The sequence below is a fragment of the Enoplosus armatus genome, chromosome 4 (genome assembly GCF_043641665.1).
Source record: "Enoplosus armatus isolate fEnoArm2 chromosome 4, fEnoArm2.hap1, whole genome shotgun sequence".
Classification (NCBI taxonomy): Eukaryota; Metazoa; Chordata; class Actinopteri; order Centrarchiformes; family Enoplosidae; genus Enoplosus; species Enoplosus armatus.
In genome coordinates this window covers 26,356,685-26,375,018 of record NC_092183.1, presented here as the reverse complement: position 1 = coordinate 26,375,018, position 18,334 = coordinate 26,356,685, and the positions used below count along the sequence as shown (strand labels likewise).

General features: G+C 45.0%; 1 protein-coding gene across 1 annotated transcript; it reads right to left on the bottom strand.

Annotated features, from left to right (window-relative positions):
- Positions 1–5,884: 5,884 nt before the first annotated feature.
- mxd1 (MAX dimerization protein 1) lies at positions 5,885–17,361 on the bottom strand. The gene is made up of 6 exons (XM_070904451.1): positions 17,295–17,361; positions 16,505–16,604; positions 10,833–10,862; positions 7,943–8,057; positions 7,507–7,666; positions 5,885–6,191 (listed from the first exon to the last, which is right to left on the bottom strand). Exons 1-6 carry the CDS (start codon positions 17,359–17,361, stop codon positions 5,995–5,997), a joined length of 669 nt encoding a protein of 222 aa, XP_070760552.1. The 3' UTR covers positions 5,885–5,994.
- Positions 17,362–18,334: the final 973 nt, after the last annotated feature.

Genomic DNA, 18,334 nt, shown 5'->3' with positions numbered 1-18,334 from the left:
AATGAGAATGTTTAAGCAAGCGTGTCAGCCAGATACAAAAATATACGGTCATCGTAGCAGGTGAGCCTTGTGTCTTTAGTCTGTAAAACCTCTTCATATTTTCCATTTGCACGACAGAAGGCAGTGGGAATCGTTGGTTACATCAAATACGGTCCATGTTCACGATGTTATTTCAAATGAAAGAGAATTAAAGCAGCGCTAGTTGATTTGTTGGGGGCAGCAGAAGCACGACATCCAGCAAACACTGAGCAGCGTTAGCATTCATTCAGCGTTGCAGTGTCCATGTCACTCTTCCTTTAACTCTGTTTTCGGTCCTCACCGAGAGGCGCATCTGACTCTGTAGCTGCTGAATGCTCTGCTATGTTCACCAGCTACTTGCTAACTTTGTCTGCCTGTCGCGTGGTGCTGGGCAGGTAGCATGCAGTCCCTTTTTTTCCAGTTAAAAACAGCTGCAAACGGGCGATGAGAGCCGCGAGTGTAAACCAACACTGTAAAACCAAAACAATGAGCTGAAAGATACTAAAACTACACTGTTCACTGACAACAGGTGGGAACTCATCATCACTAGGAGCGGCCCTCTCACATTACATCAAGCCATTCAATCCATTGCTAATGTAAAATGAACGATTGGTTCAGCTTTAAGCGCTGGCCGGATGGTGAGAAAACGTTTGCGCTTTCAATTGGGAGATGCAATTTTAAAAAGTTTGGGATCCACGGGGTGAACACAGTGAAAGTAATACAATACTGGGTATGAAAAAATCTATTCAACTGCAATTCAGACCTGCAAAAATAGTCATGCGATGATCCAGAGCGTCATTATGTGCTCTCCGTTGGTTACTTGATGCCTATAAGTGATTGAATCGCTGTGTACTCACTTAATTGTTCCCCAGGGCTTAGTGTTGGTGTGTGTTGCCATGGCACACCACATTTGTTGGTTTGATTGTGATGCTTTGGTGTGTGTCATGCGGGTGTGTTCCCTGCATTAGGTGTCTTTGCATGGAGTTTGAATGTGTGTGTGTGTGTGTGTGTAGATGTGTGTGTGCATGATTGGTCAGGGCAGTCCTGGGAGGCGAAGGTCAAAGTAAGCAGGGCGTGCAGGTCCCGGATAAGCCGCTGGATTTGACTAATCTGACAAGCGAGGGTGCGGAGAGGTGGGTCAGTAGGCCTGCCACTCTGACACACGCCCGCAAACAAACACGCTGGCTTACACAACTCTGTCAATAACATTTCTATACACACACACCTGCAGGTAGCTTATGTCAATACACTCAGCTGGAGCGCGTCGGGCTTGGCTCGGGCTAAACTGCATTGCGGCGTGTGTCTCCTGTTTCATGTGCAGATTAAACGTAAGGTGTGTCTTTTGGTGGATGCTTTTTAAGTGCTTTACACGGGACTGAAGGCTCATCTTATACAAAACACAGAGATAGATAGATAGATAGATAGATAGATAGATAGATAGGCCTGTCGCACCAACCGTTCAGAAGTTCAAACTAGTTATTAAAACTGGAAAACATGTTGTAACCCCTTTGTGGGCCCTGAGCCCCAGGTTGGGACCCACCGCTGTAAACAGCCAGAGTCGTGTTGCTCACTGAACGCTACACTGAATGTGAGATCAAAAATTGTGTTTATTGTTTGTTTATCACTTTAAAGTGGGGAACCCTGCCTGGCCGATATGTGATTTGTCAAAGACCAATAACCCGATACGTTGGCTTCCTTTACAGTGAAACGCTAGACTCCAAATGTGAAGACGTGAGCTTTCTACATGTCACCTACTGGAGCTCAGTCCTCAGGAAAGATTACCCGTCCAACCTACAGTATACTGAAATGGCTTTGGAGTCACAGGGCTGCCCATGGTGGGGAAAAAAATAAAATTAAATAAAAAAGTCTTTTCCTATGGCTCCCCTCCCCCTCCGCAGTCAGACAGCTCCAGAAGGGATGCAGGATGCTTTTCAAGATGCTCATCCCCTCCTCCTCCTCGTCCTTCTCCTCCTCCTCCTCTGCGCTTTGTGTGTGTGTGTGTTTTGCTTATGGAGCAGCAGTCAGAAGGCTGTGATCATACAAACCTGGGATCTGGCCAGCAGATTACTCCGAAACACAACTGGACGGCCTTGCGAGGATCGAGCCCCCGCGGAGGCTCCCTTTCATCTGCTGTGCGAAAACCTCCTCATTACTGTCTATTCATGCCTCCACGTGAAGTTTACTCATTGTATGAGAAACTGGTGGGCTGGCTTCCTCGGTTAAAGCCTTCATTTGTTCTTTGAATATAATTACTGGACAGGCTTTTGCGTCTTGAACCACAAATAAAGACACTGACAAGGTGATAGGTAGGTAAACAAGGGTCTCAAATGTTTTATTCCTTTAATATCAATGGCAAATATAAATTGCTGCTCCACAATTCATTTTCAAAGGTTTCTTTTTTTTTTTTCGCTTTTTTTTTCCCCCGCCCACATTTGAAGTGATTTCTTTAGAAGACAGTGTCCAAATTCTCCAATTCTTAAAAAGTAAGTGCACAAAACGCCCTCCTTTAAGTTATTGTTCAATACACACACATCTGAGCCTTTCTGAGGAGAAAGGCGGCGACGACGACGCTCATGAAGCTATGACGGGGTGTGTCTGTGTGTGTGTGTGTGTGTGAGTTGTGTAATGCATGAAAGCACCACGCTTGAGACCGTCACAATGAAAAGGAATGGCCTTTGTGATACAATATATATATATATAGTTCCTATTGTTTTTCGACATCATATACATATCAGATTACTTCTGTCAGGTCGTACATTTGTGTCTGTTTTAAGGCATTCTCAGCCACTTTGTATGCAGGGACAAAATGTGCAAAAACCAAAGTACACACATGGACATGAGTTTCCCCTGATGCTGAAACCTGTAGCTTAAACAACTGGTCTGACTGTATCGTCTTGTTCTTTGAGAGATTCCACACCTGCTTCTTAAGGCAGATGCTGAGAGCACCAGGGTCTTTTTAGAGGGGAGGAAAAAGAGGAGGGGGGCGGGCAATATTCGCATTGTGATCATTGACACATTAAAACTGCCCTACCACACACCCCTGCCTCGCCCACAACCACAGTGGTGCCAACGCAGCATGTGGGGGAGGGAGTCACACGCACACGCACACACACACACACACACACACACACACACACACACACACACACACACACACACACACACACACACACACACACACACACACACACACACAGATTGGCGAAAGACAGACAACGGGCCATGGATGGAGAAAAAAGAAAGAAAGGAGGAAGCAGGAGACTCCCGTAGACAGACATTAATGCTGAGGTTAATACATGAAGTCTTTGTCAAGTGGACTTTTTTTTCTTTCTTTTTTTTTTTGCATTTTACTGGTAAACAAATGAACAGAAAACCAGAACAGAAACATAGCCTTACAATTTTAGTTTTTTTAAATCCACCCACCCTCTACCACCCCAAAAATGTCTCTCTGAAGACAGTGACGAAATAAACACACACACACACACACACTCACATATTGTACACACATGCACGCACCAACAGACATTTCAGTGAACACACCTGCCCACTCACACCTAATTTTCAATACATTTCCCTGTTAGCCCCCCCCCACCCCCCGTAGCGTGGCTACATAGTCCCTCTCCGTTTGAAAAGGTTTCAATTTGACAAAAAAAGAGAAAAAAGCAGCATTCCACACTCAAAAAGACTAAACAATCCTATATCTAATTTTTCTGATTCATCTTCGTGCTTTGACTGAGATTTGCAAGTGGTGGTGGATGCAGGAGCAGGGAGGTTTCCTTTGGCACTGTGCTGCTACACTGCAGGGCAGAGGACATGTTACATTCAATAAAAAAAAAAAGCTGCAGTGTTCCTCTCCCTGCCCGGGATGATTTTGAACCAAAAAAACAATGGCTAAAATCTCACCAGGCGTGAGCAGCCATTTTGTTTGAGGTTCACAGGCATGGAGATGGGCGAACAGGCAACACAGCATGACCAGAGGAATCACCAGCACCACCACTCAACCTGGCCACCAGCGCCTCTCACTTTTATGCTTTTTCATTCACATTTTTATCAATTATTCTGATTTTTTTTGTCCTTTTATTCCCCCTGTTAAAGGGCAACGTGGCTTTGAAAAACAGCTAAAAAATATATATATATTGACGATCAACCACAAAGAAAACATTTCATTTTCTAGGAGCACCGTGTCGAATTCTGAACAGACACAAAAGCCTCGAGGCACAAGAAACATTTCTAAATATTCTATGGATTGACTAGGCTGTGCAAACAAACTACACATAGGAAACTCTCAATAAACCTCACAAGAAGAACATAGGCTATGACTAATTAAATAGATTTATATATATATTCATCTATATATTTAGTATATCTAATAAATACATTTGCTGATAGACATAGAGATCTTTCTGTAAACTATTTACATTAAAAGGTGTACATTTTTGCAGAAACAATAAATCGCTATGAAGGCAAGGCGAAGGAGAGAAAGTCTGTGGTTTTAACATTTTGGTGCTTTCCACATGTGAACACAGAGAAAGACTTTCTCAGCGTGTTCCCACTGCAAAGTTAAAGCCAGCCCTTCGGTTTCAGGGCGACTCGGCCCGTCTCAAACTGAACTCTCCCTTCATAAATAATTGGCAGGAACATCCACTCTCAAAAAAGAATGCTCTCAATCTCACCTGCCCGTCCTCTCTACATAATGGAATGTGCTCCAGTCTCTCGACTGCTCTCAGTGGATAGGCTCTTCCCTTCCTATTAATACCTGCTGAGTGGGGGCAGTGAAAGAGTAGTCTACCAAAAGAAAAAAGAAAAAAAGAATTGTACCAGCACCTGCCAAAATATACCAGCATTCGGCCTGGTGGCTGGTGTTTAAAGTTTCCAAACCTGCTAGTGACCCCTGTCGTCGCCAGGCTCAGACGTGACATACACACATTATGATAAAAGGATGCTGTAAAAACGCCACCGTCATCAGAGAGAGGCAGAAAACATCAAACCCACCCCCCAAAACCCTCCCTTATGCCCCGGCCCCTTCACAATCTCATGCTGCACGATTGTTTTTGTTTTTTGTTTGTTTGTTTTTGTGTTCCTCCTCTGAATGGCAGGTGTGGACAGAAAATTACAGGATAGTTATGAGGCTGCCTGCCAAAGCCCGGGTACTAAGGGACGTATTGCTGTCGGCCCCGACAGTTAAACGCCACACACGGCCTAGTTTATTGTCCACAAACTCCGCTGCGCCGTGCCGCGCAGGCAGACAACTGGCATGGTTTTCAAACACTTCATCTGACAAAATTACCGCAACAGCTGCAGTGGGGGGGCTTTAAGTTTTTAAAGAGACAGCATCTTTGTCTACAAAAGCAATTTTAAGTGCAAAACACCATGCACAGATGGTTGACTGGTGAGCAGGGCAGGAAAAAAAAAAGCCCCACATTATGTCAGTGTCACACCTTTGGGAGGACTCGGTCTCACTGGACAACTAGGAGTGATGGAGGGGTGTGTGTACGTGTGTCTAAGTACGTGTGAAGTAAAGGTGAAATCTCATAAGTGCTTCCCATGGCTCTTGAGGCATAGAAAAAGAGGCAGTGGGATATTGTGTGGTAACATTCTCTGGCTGAAAGTTGTGTTTCTGACGGACGGACGGACGGACGGACGGACGGACGGATGGAGGGGTGGAGTGTCTTTAAAATCCTCATTTGACTGGTGCAGAGCAGAGCAGATGGCACCCTAAAGACTGACCGCTGATGATGTGCTGGATGTGGGCGGCTGTCTCGGAGGTGTTGCAGTCTGAATGGAAGTCTCCGTGGGGACAGGAAGTCCGCGGAGGCCTGGCAGGCGGAGAGGCCTCAGACTTGGCCAGTCCTGGGAGGGAGGGAGAGAGGGAGGGAAGGGGGTGAGGTCTGAGCAGGGCCAGGGAGTGGTGGGACAATCTTAGGACGGGATTGGCTGAGGGGAGGAGGCGGGAGTTGGGTCAGTCAGCAGTGCTGTCTATAGGCTGCAGCCCAGCTGCTTGGCCGTCTCCTGAGTGTCCAGCAGGCGCTGCAGGCTGGCGCTGGAGTAGCCTTCGTCGCTACAGCTGCTGCGCAGGCTGCCTCGCTCGTCCCCTGAGTCGCTCACACTGCTGGTGCTCCATTCCAGGTCACCCAGCAGGTAGTCCGTCCCCTCCACATCCACGTCTAGGTCCTCTGTTGGAAAACAAAGGCAACACTGTTACGTGGCTGAATGATAATTCAACACTCATCATTTATCCATTCAAGTTTTTATATGTGTATATGTGTGTATATTTTGTATTTTCTATTTCTTATTTTTATATTTTGTGCAAACTTTTAGTTCTAAATTATGCTACTTTCTACTCTTGAATGGGAGCACCGGTACTGTACAATTTCCCCCCGGGGATCAATAAAGTATTTCTGATTCTGATTCTGATTTCTGATTTTAGCTCGTATTACTACTTCCATCTTTCCTGAGTAAACAAGGCGGGGTATGATCTCTTCAGTCATTTGCTGTGGCACCTGCACTGGTGAACTGTGGACACCAAGACCCTGGTCAGTCAGCTATATGCTGTATGCATATGTTACATCTGTATGTATGTGTACATGATACTGGATGCGTCACTCCTTCAGCACTATGAGGACACCCTGATAGTATTCTAAAGGTCAGTGTTTATACGTGCATTACATTAACGCGTAACTTTGACAGCCATTTTTTAAACTACAGCGGATCATTTTGTATAGTGATTTAGTTTTTGATTAGTTAGATCCAATATAGTCCTATAAGACACAGAATTGTGATGAAGGGATCACAGCCTGTCCGACCTGATCATAATACTTTCCTATTGTTTTACAGAGCAACAGGTTGACGCTTTATACTGTCTATTGTCATTAACATGGCGGACAGCAGTCCTGAGACATCTGTACTAATGACAGTGAAACTTCCTTGAAATCAGTAAAACACACTCTTGTGCTACTGTACCTACTGTACCTACTGTATCCTGCATTCTTCACATTCATTTACTGCAAATTACACTTACCTAAATAAAAAGTTGAAGTTGAAGAAAAAGAGAGTTGTTTTAGTTTAATGAAACTCAAGAACTTTAACTTAATTGCACATATTCAGCAATCTTTTCTAGAAGATAGCTGGCTCCACAGCGCTATAATTAATCCTTCTTGTTCGGTAAAACAGTTTCCCCCTGTGGCTTTTTCATTATTATTTTGCACATTTTGATTTATGGTAAGACAGCTGTTAACCACAAGACAAATGGCTCTGGGGTTCTCCGAGCTTCGTGCCACACTATGATGTCACTTACAATCTCTGAATAATTTCAAAAATAAAAATGACACGCCAAATGACCACAGTAACATATCATTTGTTACCAACTGGTGCAGAGTTTCTACATCCTTCACGGGAGTAGAAGCGCCGCCTTGTTCCCACCTGCTCCATCAACCGCTTCATGGAGGTGTAGTGAGCGTACCGTGTCTGTGTGCCCGTGCGGAGGCTCACCTTGGTCAGAGTCGGACTTGTCGGAGGACACAGCGGAGCCGGTGCTGTCCATGCGGGTCCTCTCCACCCCCAGCTGCTCCAGACGCCTCCTCAGGTGCCTCTGCTCCCGCTGTAGCTGCTCCACCGTGTGCTGGGCTCTCCTGTCGCTCTCCTCCAACCTCTGCAGGTTGGGAAGAGTTGTGAAAAATGTTGCCGTGCATTTGTGTTCCCTCAGTGGCTTATCTAAGACATTTTAGTCACTCAATCACACACTGCTAACTCACTTACCCTCCACAGCGCTCGACAAATTGACCTCTTCACACTGATTAGGTGAGTACCACACACACACACACACACACACACACACACACACACACACACACACACACACACACACACACACACACACACACACACACACACACACACACACACACACACACACACACACACACACCTTGATATGATCTTTGGCCTTCATCAGCAGGCTGAGGGTGGTGTGCCTGTTAGCATCTGGTCCTAAGGGAACGAGGGATTTCAAGCGCTCTAAACACAGCCGTAGATGTGCCCGTCTGAGGACAAAAGAGAGGAAACAAAGAGAGAAACTGTCACACATCGTCGTCAGACACAGAAAAAACGATGACAACTGAGACCATGAAAGCTTGCAGTTGAAAGCTTATGAAAAAAAAGCTAGTAAGTGGATCGTGAATTAAGATTTTCAATAGATACAGAAAATAAATAGCAGCCAAAATGGGGATATGGAGAATCATTCCCCAAACAATAGGGAAATTGTATTTGAATTGGATTGTATTTTCTCTATGGGCTCCTCTACATGTTGGCCCCTCTGCTTCTAGTTACTCACTCATATTAAGAGGCGGTGAGTAAAAGGTGTGCACATATGAAGTGCTGAGACTCTCCTGTGGATGTTTCACCAGCACTGTTACGTTATTACCTACTGTTGCTACACAGGATGTTTCAGTGAGCAACAGTGTACAAATCCTCCCTCAACAAGAAGAAACATATGTTCAGATCTGCACTCATCATTAATGTCACCTGTCCTATATCAACCCCCCCCCCCCCCCCTCCGTCGCACTCTCAGCCGCTCTAAGCTGGCAGCCTTGGCAGTTGCTACGGTCTGGTGGGCGTTTGTGACCACTTGACCCCGCTGTTACACAACACACACCTCCAGCTCCAGTGTGTACGTGTCTGTGTGGCTGTGTGCGCCTCAGCGAGTGGGCGTGTGTACGTCAGACTCTTCCTGAGAGTGAGTGAGTGTAAAAAAGAATTTTCGGCAGCTGGGGGCTAGCTGGGTGAGCTGTTCATTTATTGTCCGCTGCAGGTAATCCTGAAGCGAGCGTCACTGTCGGAAAGACTTTATTCAAATAGTACACGGGGAGAGGGGATAAGACTGATTTGACTGTGGGCAGAGGACGCACACAAATATATTCTCACCCCTTGCCCTTTTAAAAACACAGGGCACACACACACACACACGCACATATAAAAGCAGTAGTCACCGGCTGAAACCAAGTGCCTGTTTCTCAGCTGACTCAGCCCAAAGGGCATGCAGATCGCCATTACATAACATGGAAATGCCCTTGCCTGTGTTGTTCTGGCATAGTAAAAAGGGATCAGCGGGGCTAGCTAATGTTTGTTAAACAGCACTGACGAGCAGCAGACTCACATCTGTGTGTCTGGAGTGGGAGAAAAACACCGCGGGCGTGGCTGTAACACACGGCGCTCTTTCAGCGACAGGTTATTCTGGTTCAGCGTGGCTCCAGTGCAGTGTGTCAATAGGTGAGTATGTATGTGGAGCTACAGGCTTGTGTGCTTTCAGCCTAAGGCTAGAAACCTACATTTCGCTGCCCCAATTTCACACGTGTGTCCTTTTTAAATGCACACTACTGGTCCGAGTGCCCCAGATTGTGAGAGTCGCAACCGAGTCGTCCCTTGAAAACCCAGGACCAGCACTAAATCATCCCACTGTCTCGCCGTCGCCCTCTGACCCCCAACAGTAACTGCCCGTGACTAGCTGGGAGGTAACTCTCATGTAAAGAAAGGCGTGGTGGTGGCTGGAGTCCTGTTACGTGGACATAAACACGCACGCACACACACACACACACACATACACGCTCTTGGTTTTGTGTGCAACAACAGAGAGGGAGGGGAGTGGAGTTGTGCAAAATAGGACTTGTGTGTATGAAGATTTCACTGAGCCAATATTGCTGGGGGGGTGGGGGAGAGGGGACTCATTGCACTCCTCTGGCTTTGCTAGCAGTGGGTCGACATGAGTAATTTATCATCTGCCTATAACGGCCTTCTATCATCAAGCTACTGGTGGGAGAACCTGGCTAAAGGCTATGAATGTTCTCAAGTGTAATACGGGCGGGCTGTGGTCATAATTTTGACTTACTGCCGGGTATAAGGTGTCTCTGCACACACGCACATGCAGCGGGCTAAATCCCAGGCACAGGCCTCAGTGGACAGCCTGAATAATATATGGCACTGAGCTGCTGGTTTGGATCAACTAGCACAGGCAGGATGGAAGTACTACCAAAAAACAAAACAAAAAAAAGATTCATAGCAGCCGCATTTTTGTTTGGGTTCATTACAACCAAGTCACAGCCTGATGTTAAAACTGTGACATTGCCCAAGCCAAGAGATTGTAAAAATATGAAAATGGTGTTTAATAGCAGCTAAGAGTCTTCAGCCACGCTAGCTGCTCTGCGAGGCTGCACTTTGGCACAGCGGTGCTTTGAGCTAAATGCTAACATGCTGATGTTATGCAGGTTTTAATGTTTACCATGTGCACCAACTTAGTTTAGCATGCTAACCTTCGCTAATCAGCAATAAAAACAGTGCCCTGAGGCTGGTGGGAATGTCATTAGGTCACAAAACAAAGTTTTGGACAAATTAAATTTTTTTTTTAGCAACATCACTCAACTATGGAAGATAACTGGCAAGATAAGAGAATGGCAAATAAACTCTTTTTATATTTTAGTACTCAGGGTAGTCTAGCCATAATTCAATGTTAAAAACAGAAAGTAAACAGAAAAAACAAAGTGGATAATTGAAATAACTAATTGATATTGCGAAACAGCAATTTGAAAATGAAAAGTGAAATTTAAAACCCTGAAATTAATTCCTTCTTGATGAGTGAATTATGGCCTGATTATGCGAGTACTAGAATAATAATAATAATATTTTTTTTCACAATTTTCTGAATAAAATCACCCTCCATACTTTTCCATCGACAATTCACTAAGACACTCTCCATTGTGACAAATGGGGTGGTGTGAGCTGATATATTCTTAGGGTTTGACAAAGAGCAACAAGATAATTTTTACCTGTTCTTTTCCATTTCATTGTGCGTAGACCTGTGGAGAGAAAACACACATGAGAAACCACACATAATAAACAACAGAGCCTCAGATTAAACAGGTTTCCTCTCTGTGTGCCATCAGTGCAGTCCAAGGCCTTACTGCAGGGGAGGGAGAGAGAGAGAGAGAGAGAGACAAAAGGCTGTGTGGGAGTTTATGAGCAGTCAGAACGGCTGACAAAATGAGAATCGAGGAAATAAGAAGAACAGGCTGGGCTTGTTCTACGGACGAAACTTTAAGGACCACTCGCAGACACATGATGAGGAGGCCAAGGGTAAACATAGTAACAGTAACTAGAAACAGAAGGCAGGAGCAGGAGTAGACGGGGGACTATGCCCCCTTCATACACTCTGCATGTTCTACTGAGAGAGGTGGGGGTGGGGGAAGACACAGTGCTGAAGGTAAACTGAAAGATGGAGTGTGTGCTACTGGCCAGCATGACTCCTGCATTGCAGTGTTCAAGCGGAACACACACACACACACACACACACACACACACACACACACACACACACACACACACACACACACACACACACACACACACACACACACACACACACACACACACAGGGTGCAGAATCGGGTGAAGCTTTTCAAAGTAATGTGCTGGCCTGACCTGTGTTAAGAGAAGGGGGGGGGGCAGAAGGCAAAGAAGAAGATCCTCTCAGCATTCCTGACCTCTCATCTACCTCCACCTCACCTCCCGATCCCCCCACCCCAGGTTCCAAAAATAGCCTCTGCACCTTCAGCTCTGCTAGGCCCGACACTGTCACCATGCCATGGCCAAGATCCTCAAAGGACTCTCACTCACTCACTCACTCACTCACACACTCACACACACACACACACACACACACACACACACACACACACACTTACTCTCAAGACTAAGCTTAGAAATACTGTCATCCACTATCCTCAGTCACAAGCTCTGAACAGCAATGGGTGTGTGTGTGTGTGTGTGTGTGTGTGTGTGTGTGTGTGTGTGCGCGTGTGCGTCAGCTTTGGGTGCTCTCTATCTCACTTGGCCCCCTCCAGCCTAGTGTGCAGGGCAGACAGCCGCTGGTGACATAACAGTGCTAGCAGGGAAATGATCCCTCTAATTCCGGCTACATTTCAGGCTCTGGGATACCTCCCGCCTCCTGCCCTAGTCCCATTACCCTCGACCCCTTCAACTGATGCAGCCACGGCACAAGTAATACAGAGTTATTCATTTGTGAGCAATGTGGAATAATGTATGGCACATACTGTCTGCACATTAAATTGGATCCCAGGTCTGCCAAATATGCCCTGGGACCACACTGACTACATCATACTGGATTACATGATCTTACACCGAGTTACATTACTACCATAATATTACATAATGGCTATATTCTCCATATGCTATATGCTCCACCTAACCTTAGCCCATCTGGCAACATGGAGAAAACTGGGAACATAACATGCATTAAGCTCGGCTGTTGATGCAGCAAAAACCACGAGCAGTCACATGATCAGAGAGGTTGTAAAGAAGCCGACAGCATAGCCAGATTGTTTAAACCACAGGTAAAAAAAACCCTCTAAAAGTAGCACACCTGAAACGTTGCTCGCAATTTTTCTAAACTGTGAGGAATGTTTACGAGGGACATTTTGGATGATAATTTTACAGTTCCTTTTTCCCTCTAAATAAAGAGAAGAATGTTGAACTGTCGCCGCATTGCAAGATTTTAGCAAATCAGTTAAGTTGAGTTTTTTCTTTGTTTAAGAGGGTTCCAAGTGAGCCTGGTTCCAGACCTCTGAATCCTTGTAAGTCAACTTACAGGAGTACCAACTCTTAAATGGGCACATTTCTTCAATTATTGTGAAAGATGTTAAGTTAACTGCTCCTGGCAGCTACTAACGCAGCGTCCATGCCAACTGAAAATGACGCTGATGGGATGGATAAGTCGCTTGGTACTGACTGGTCAGGGCAGCGTCAAGAAAATGAATGACTATTCTTATAATACGTTTCAGTCCTATAACTCCACATACAGTGCTGACCTGCGATCCAGCCTTCAATCTTCCCATACTGATCCCTAGACACCGTCTTGCTACATGGGGTCCACGGGCTACCAGATCAGATTATACTGGATCAATGAATTGTATCAAGATGATTCACCAGATGCACCTTTCATTCGGCTCGGTCAACAAGAAGATTCTCCTACATTCATCTACCATTAACCTGTATTTTCACTTCTGCAGCCGTGCTGCAGTCTCACCCAAGTCAGCCACATTAGCATGAACAACAACAACACTGGGTGGTGAGCATGGGTAGACTCCATTTGCCTGCTCAACAAGGATGGAAAGATCATTGTATGATTTCCATAGTGCACTGAAGTTGTGTGTGTGTGTGTGTGTGTGTGTGCAGGGTGGGGGAGGACTCTCTATCTATGTAATGGAGGAGCTGGTGCTCTCCGCTGCCTGCCAAGAGTGAGAACAGAGCAGGAAAGACTCAGAGGGGTGGAGGGGGTGAGGAGAGAGAGAGAGAGAGAGAGAGAGCGAGAAAACTGAAGAGGGAGAGATGAGGGGGAGGGGGGAGTCACTACTACTGACACACATGCACACACACATACATGGCAGAAACACGGTGACTCCCCTCCCCCACTACTCACACATCCATGCCGTGGAGAAACAACAGAAACTGGAGGGGCTGTGTTGAATGACTTCACATACAGACATGGCTGCCTGCTCTACATTTCACCAAGTCTCAACAGCAAAGAAAATCAATTAATGATCAGGCATGATCACAAATCAACCCTCCATTCATTCAGTCATAGTGCTGCGCTGCCTGCTAATGATGAGGAGCCAACATCATACCAGAGCATATCAAATCATCTAGACTGAGCAGAAACCCTCATCAATAAGAAGTGGGGCTCTGCTGCCCTTAAATGAGATGAAGTGCTCATAGCTGATGAGGGTGTTGCTGCAGCAGCTTCACATTGCACTTAAAACAACAACAATAAATGGTGAAAGTAAATGCTGGTAAGCTAAATTATGACTGGAAACAAGGACAGACCCGCAGCAGCCAGGAGTGTATTTGACACACAAAGCTAGTCCCACATTTTCTTCACTGAGCGGGTCTAAAAATAAAGTGCCACCTAAGCATGTTTAGGCATGATCTGAGCTGGAAGCGTGCACATTCTTACAGCACTCCCACATCCTGCATCGTTCAGCGCACGGCAGCAAATGGAAGAACACTAGAAATGTGTCACCGTCATTGACGAAGCCCAACGGACACAATCCTGGCCAACAGGCTAAACTAAATATTTGAGCAACACAGAGTTCCTTTCAAAGAGCGGTATATTCTGCTTACATATGTATATACACAATGAATGAAAAACGCCTTCCTGTTTACAGACTACACGAATGGGGTAAACACGGGTAATTATTCGGATTTCTTAAATCCAATTTTGACCGTTGACTAGAGCTGAAACGATTAGGAGATTGACAGGAAACTAATCGGCAACAATTGTGATAATCTAATAATCGCTTGGCATTTTGTCTTGATAAATGACCTAAACATGGTTGTTTACATCATTGGATTTTGGACTGTTGGTCGAGACAAAACCTAGACATTTGAAGACGTCACCTTGGACTCTGGGACCCTATTCACTAAAGTTAAAGTTAACATCGCGCTCCTTTGACAGAGCAGTACTTTCTGCGTGTGTAAAATGTCTTCCTGGTCTGACCGATGAGGTGAAAGGCAGGCGCTTCTGTTTTTGCTTTTCAAAAGCTACGCAAAAGGCAAGTTCAAGCATTTTGATGGTTTGAGACACTGAAATGTACATTTTGCAAACAAGAAGGGTGCGACTGAAATGGCGGTATAGCAGTCTCATAGCTTGAGTTCCACAGCTATGAAAGCTGGATATACACTGTGTTACACAAGGTAAGAGGCCTATATATAAAAACCTATTTGCATGCTTCACCTCATGTGCTCTGCATGCTCGCTTCCACACATCAGGTTGGCAGAGGAAGACATTCAATCCAGTGGAGGGTGGATGATGACAGTGTGGACTGGCGTAATGGCCGACAGACCTACAATTAATCTGAATGGGTTGACGTGCATTATATGACCTGGCTGCCGCTCTACTCTTCTGTAACTCGGCCACATCATTTCATTGCTGCTTCACACCCAATATGGCATTTATTGTATATTCTAATCAATTGCCTCTCTGCACACTGGGAAGTGTTTCTGTCAGTCACCTTTTTTTTTTTTTTTTTTTTTATCTTCCTGATGAAAAGGAGGCACGCAACGGTGGGTGGCAGCAATATGCCATTGTTGTGTCTACTGAAGAGGCAGGTCCCCCCAATGGCACTCTACATCTGAAAAATCTATTTTCATCAGCCATTAATACTTCTCTGTATTGGGTTGCCAACTTTTCCACCTCAGCCAAGCATAAAACGCTCTTTTCTGCACTAATTAGGTGTTTTTTTTTTCCCCCTGGTGTTTCCATTCAGCGCTGTTCGTGTGCATATGTGCATAAATACAGGTGGATACAAACATATTATTTCATCCTCTCCACCGGAACAATCAATGCCCGCAGAAGCTTTATGTTCAAAATAGCAACATTTCGCAATTGCCTTACCAGTGTACATTCTTTACCGGCTCTAACTCACTATACGGACTGGGCATACTGTACATCCTCCTGCATCTAATCACGGAGCACACATTGATCTGTGGGGAGTGAATGCAACACAAATCTGTCCCGATATGACTGATTTATGGAATTTCAGTTACCGACACTGAATGTACGCTATGTGTGTGCGCGCAGTAGTTTCCATTGACTGGAGCTGTCATGGCATGCCCCCCCTCACCCTCACTGAAATGTCTTCTGCAGTCACCTTGACTGACCCAGTTTGCCTTACCGAGTGGCCATTCACTTTAAGCCCAACTGATGTTTGCTGCTGTCAGTCACACGCTTTAAAGAAGACAAGGGAGAGTCAAAACGTGGCATTAACCCAACAGAGTCACACACACATGCTGCCACAGCCTGCAATATGGTGTGTACGCCAGTGATTATCTGTCACACATAACTGGTTCATCTTGGCAATATTAGTCTGAAAAAAACAAAACAAAACAAAAAAAAACACAGTTACCTGTGCTGTCTAAATACATAAATGGGCTATGCATGTACACAGCATTTATTGTTGACAGATTTTGATGCTATATTGCCCCTGACTTTGGGTGGAGCAAGCACTGTCTTTTGGTCACTAACTCATACAGCTATATTTTCTCCCAAACAAATGGTTAGGGTTGTACCAAATATTGGTGTTACCGGCTTTCAAATGGCTTCCCTAGCTCAGCGCCATGGCAAAAATAATCTCTGTATTTTTTAGGCATCATGATTATATACAATATATATCTCAATAATGATTTGGCTACCTTCTTTAAACCCTTTAACCCCCCCCCCCTCCATATAAGAGGATGGTGAGTTGAATTTCATGTTACTTTGGGTTAAAATATGTATTTCTAAGTGCAGCACCAAAAAAGGCTAAACAAAATGGATTAATCCTGCTGTCACACTTGGAGTGGGGATATTATGAGTGCCTTGTTGCAGAGCTGAAAAACAATACAGTATGTATTCTCTGGCCACAAGCAGTTGAATGACCTTTACCTGCTACTTGTGTTTTTCTTGCTTTTGCTTTTCCTTTTCAAGCTTTCCCTCTCTCGGCTGCTGATGAAGGGTGGCATGGAGGCATAGCCGTGCTCAGCTTCTGCGGGGCAAACAAACAACATAGTGGTCACATGTCCAGATATCTGGCAACGCAAAATATAGCCACAGTGAAAAGACGCCAGACTGGGAATAGGAACGACTGCAAAAATGTGCCACATCTGATCTCGAGCCTTTTGGAACTCAGTAGCAGAGTCTCGTGTTGAAGTGCAGACATGCGATGAATGGATTTCATGCAGTATCTTTATACAGTATTTTCTCCCCTCAGCCTGGACAATGATGTCATCTTGAACTGGAATAAACCCCACCAGCAAACCACAACAGAGGGAAAGGAGGGGCCTCCATGAAAACAATGTCTCCCTGCACATCTGACTGCATCTGCCACATATGCATTCATTCTTTCATTATCAGAAAGGCAAATGCACGTGTTTATTTTTTAACATTTGCAGTATGTCCCAAAAATGTCTGAATATTGACGTGCATCTATTTAGGGTAGGCGATGCATTCTGCTGTAATGTTGTGCAAAATCCGATAACGCTCCTGCATTTAATGCATGGCCCGATTACTTCATGTAAAAAAAAAAAAAATAATAATAATAATAAAGGGATAACAGGATTTTAGGTAGCTTTAAAATGACAGGTGCATAAATTAGCGTGCTTCGGAGGGGGAGGGGTGTCATTGTAATTTTTCAGGAATATGATAGATCGTGGAAAACAATACAATTACACTTTACCTCGTTCCCTGCGATCAAGGTACTCGGCTGCTTCGATCAACATCTGCACCAGTCCGATAGCCGCCATTTTCAACAATAACTCTGATAAAAATATAACAATCCGATGAGGGATTCCGTGGCTGTACACAACCTGCTTCAGTTGCTACCACTGGCTGTCCTTCTGACGCTCAGGTGGCTTGCTGTTCTGACAATTGTTTTTTGTTTTCTTTCAAAGGCGAGAGGTAACGTTAAAGAGTTCCTCCTGCAGTGTATCAAACGGGCTATTTAAAAGTTAAAGGTCGTGAATACAGCACCAATCAGTTTTAAAAGTCGAACTAGCCTCTTCCTTTATGACCGTTCAAATGGTTCAGGTAACGGTAAGGGTTTAATGTTAGCTGGCTAGTCACGGCTGACGCTAACACTTCTCCAACAGCTAACGGCTGCTTTGCCCTCTTTATTAAACAAAGTGTTGGCTGAATATTGTTGGTTTTCTAGGTAGTTCTTCGGGTAAAAGCGGCTTGTTGACAAAAACAAAACGAAGGGTTGCTTGACTTATAAAATGTTGTTCTGTTTAGCAAAAAAAAACCCAGAACCGCGCTAGTGACAAGTTACCAAATGAACGATGAAAAGTTCTTGCTAGCTCGGTTGTATATTGTAAATTTTCAGCCAATGAAAAAAACAAGAACGTTGGCTTGTTCAGTTCTTACAGACCTGCCTGATGTGAAATGGATAGAAAAACGAGTTAGCTGTCTTAAAGTTCAACCCGCGATGTCATCCAACCTTATCGGTTCAGGGCTATGTGGCTGGCTAGTTTTGTGCTGGTTTATCGCTGGTCACGCGTGATACGTCTCGCTGGAAGCGCAGATAGAGACTGACATCAACAGAGGAACAGTGAGTGTTTATCAAACTGCTTCCAAAATAGTGGCTTGTTGATCCGGACGACAGCTAACTACTGTACGTTACCACAAAGCTTCTGTTTGCTGCGATATGATTGGGTACTGGACATGACAACTCAAGCTACTATTGGGCCTTTACGCCGTCAATCGTCGAGGGGGTCGGCA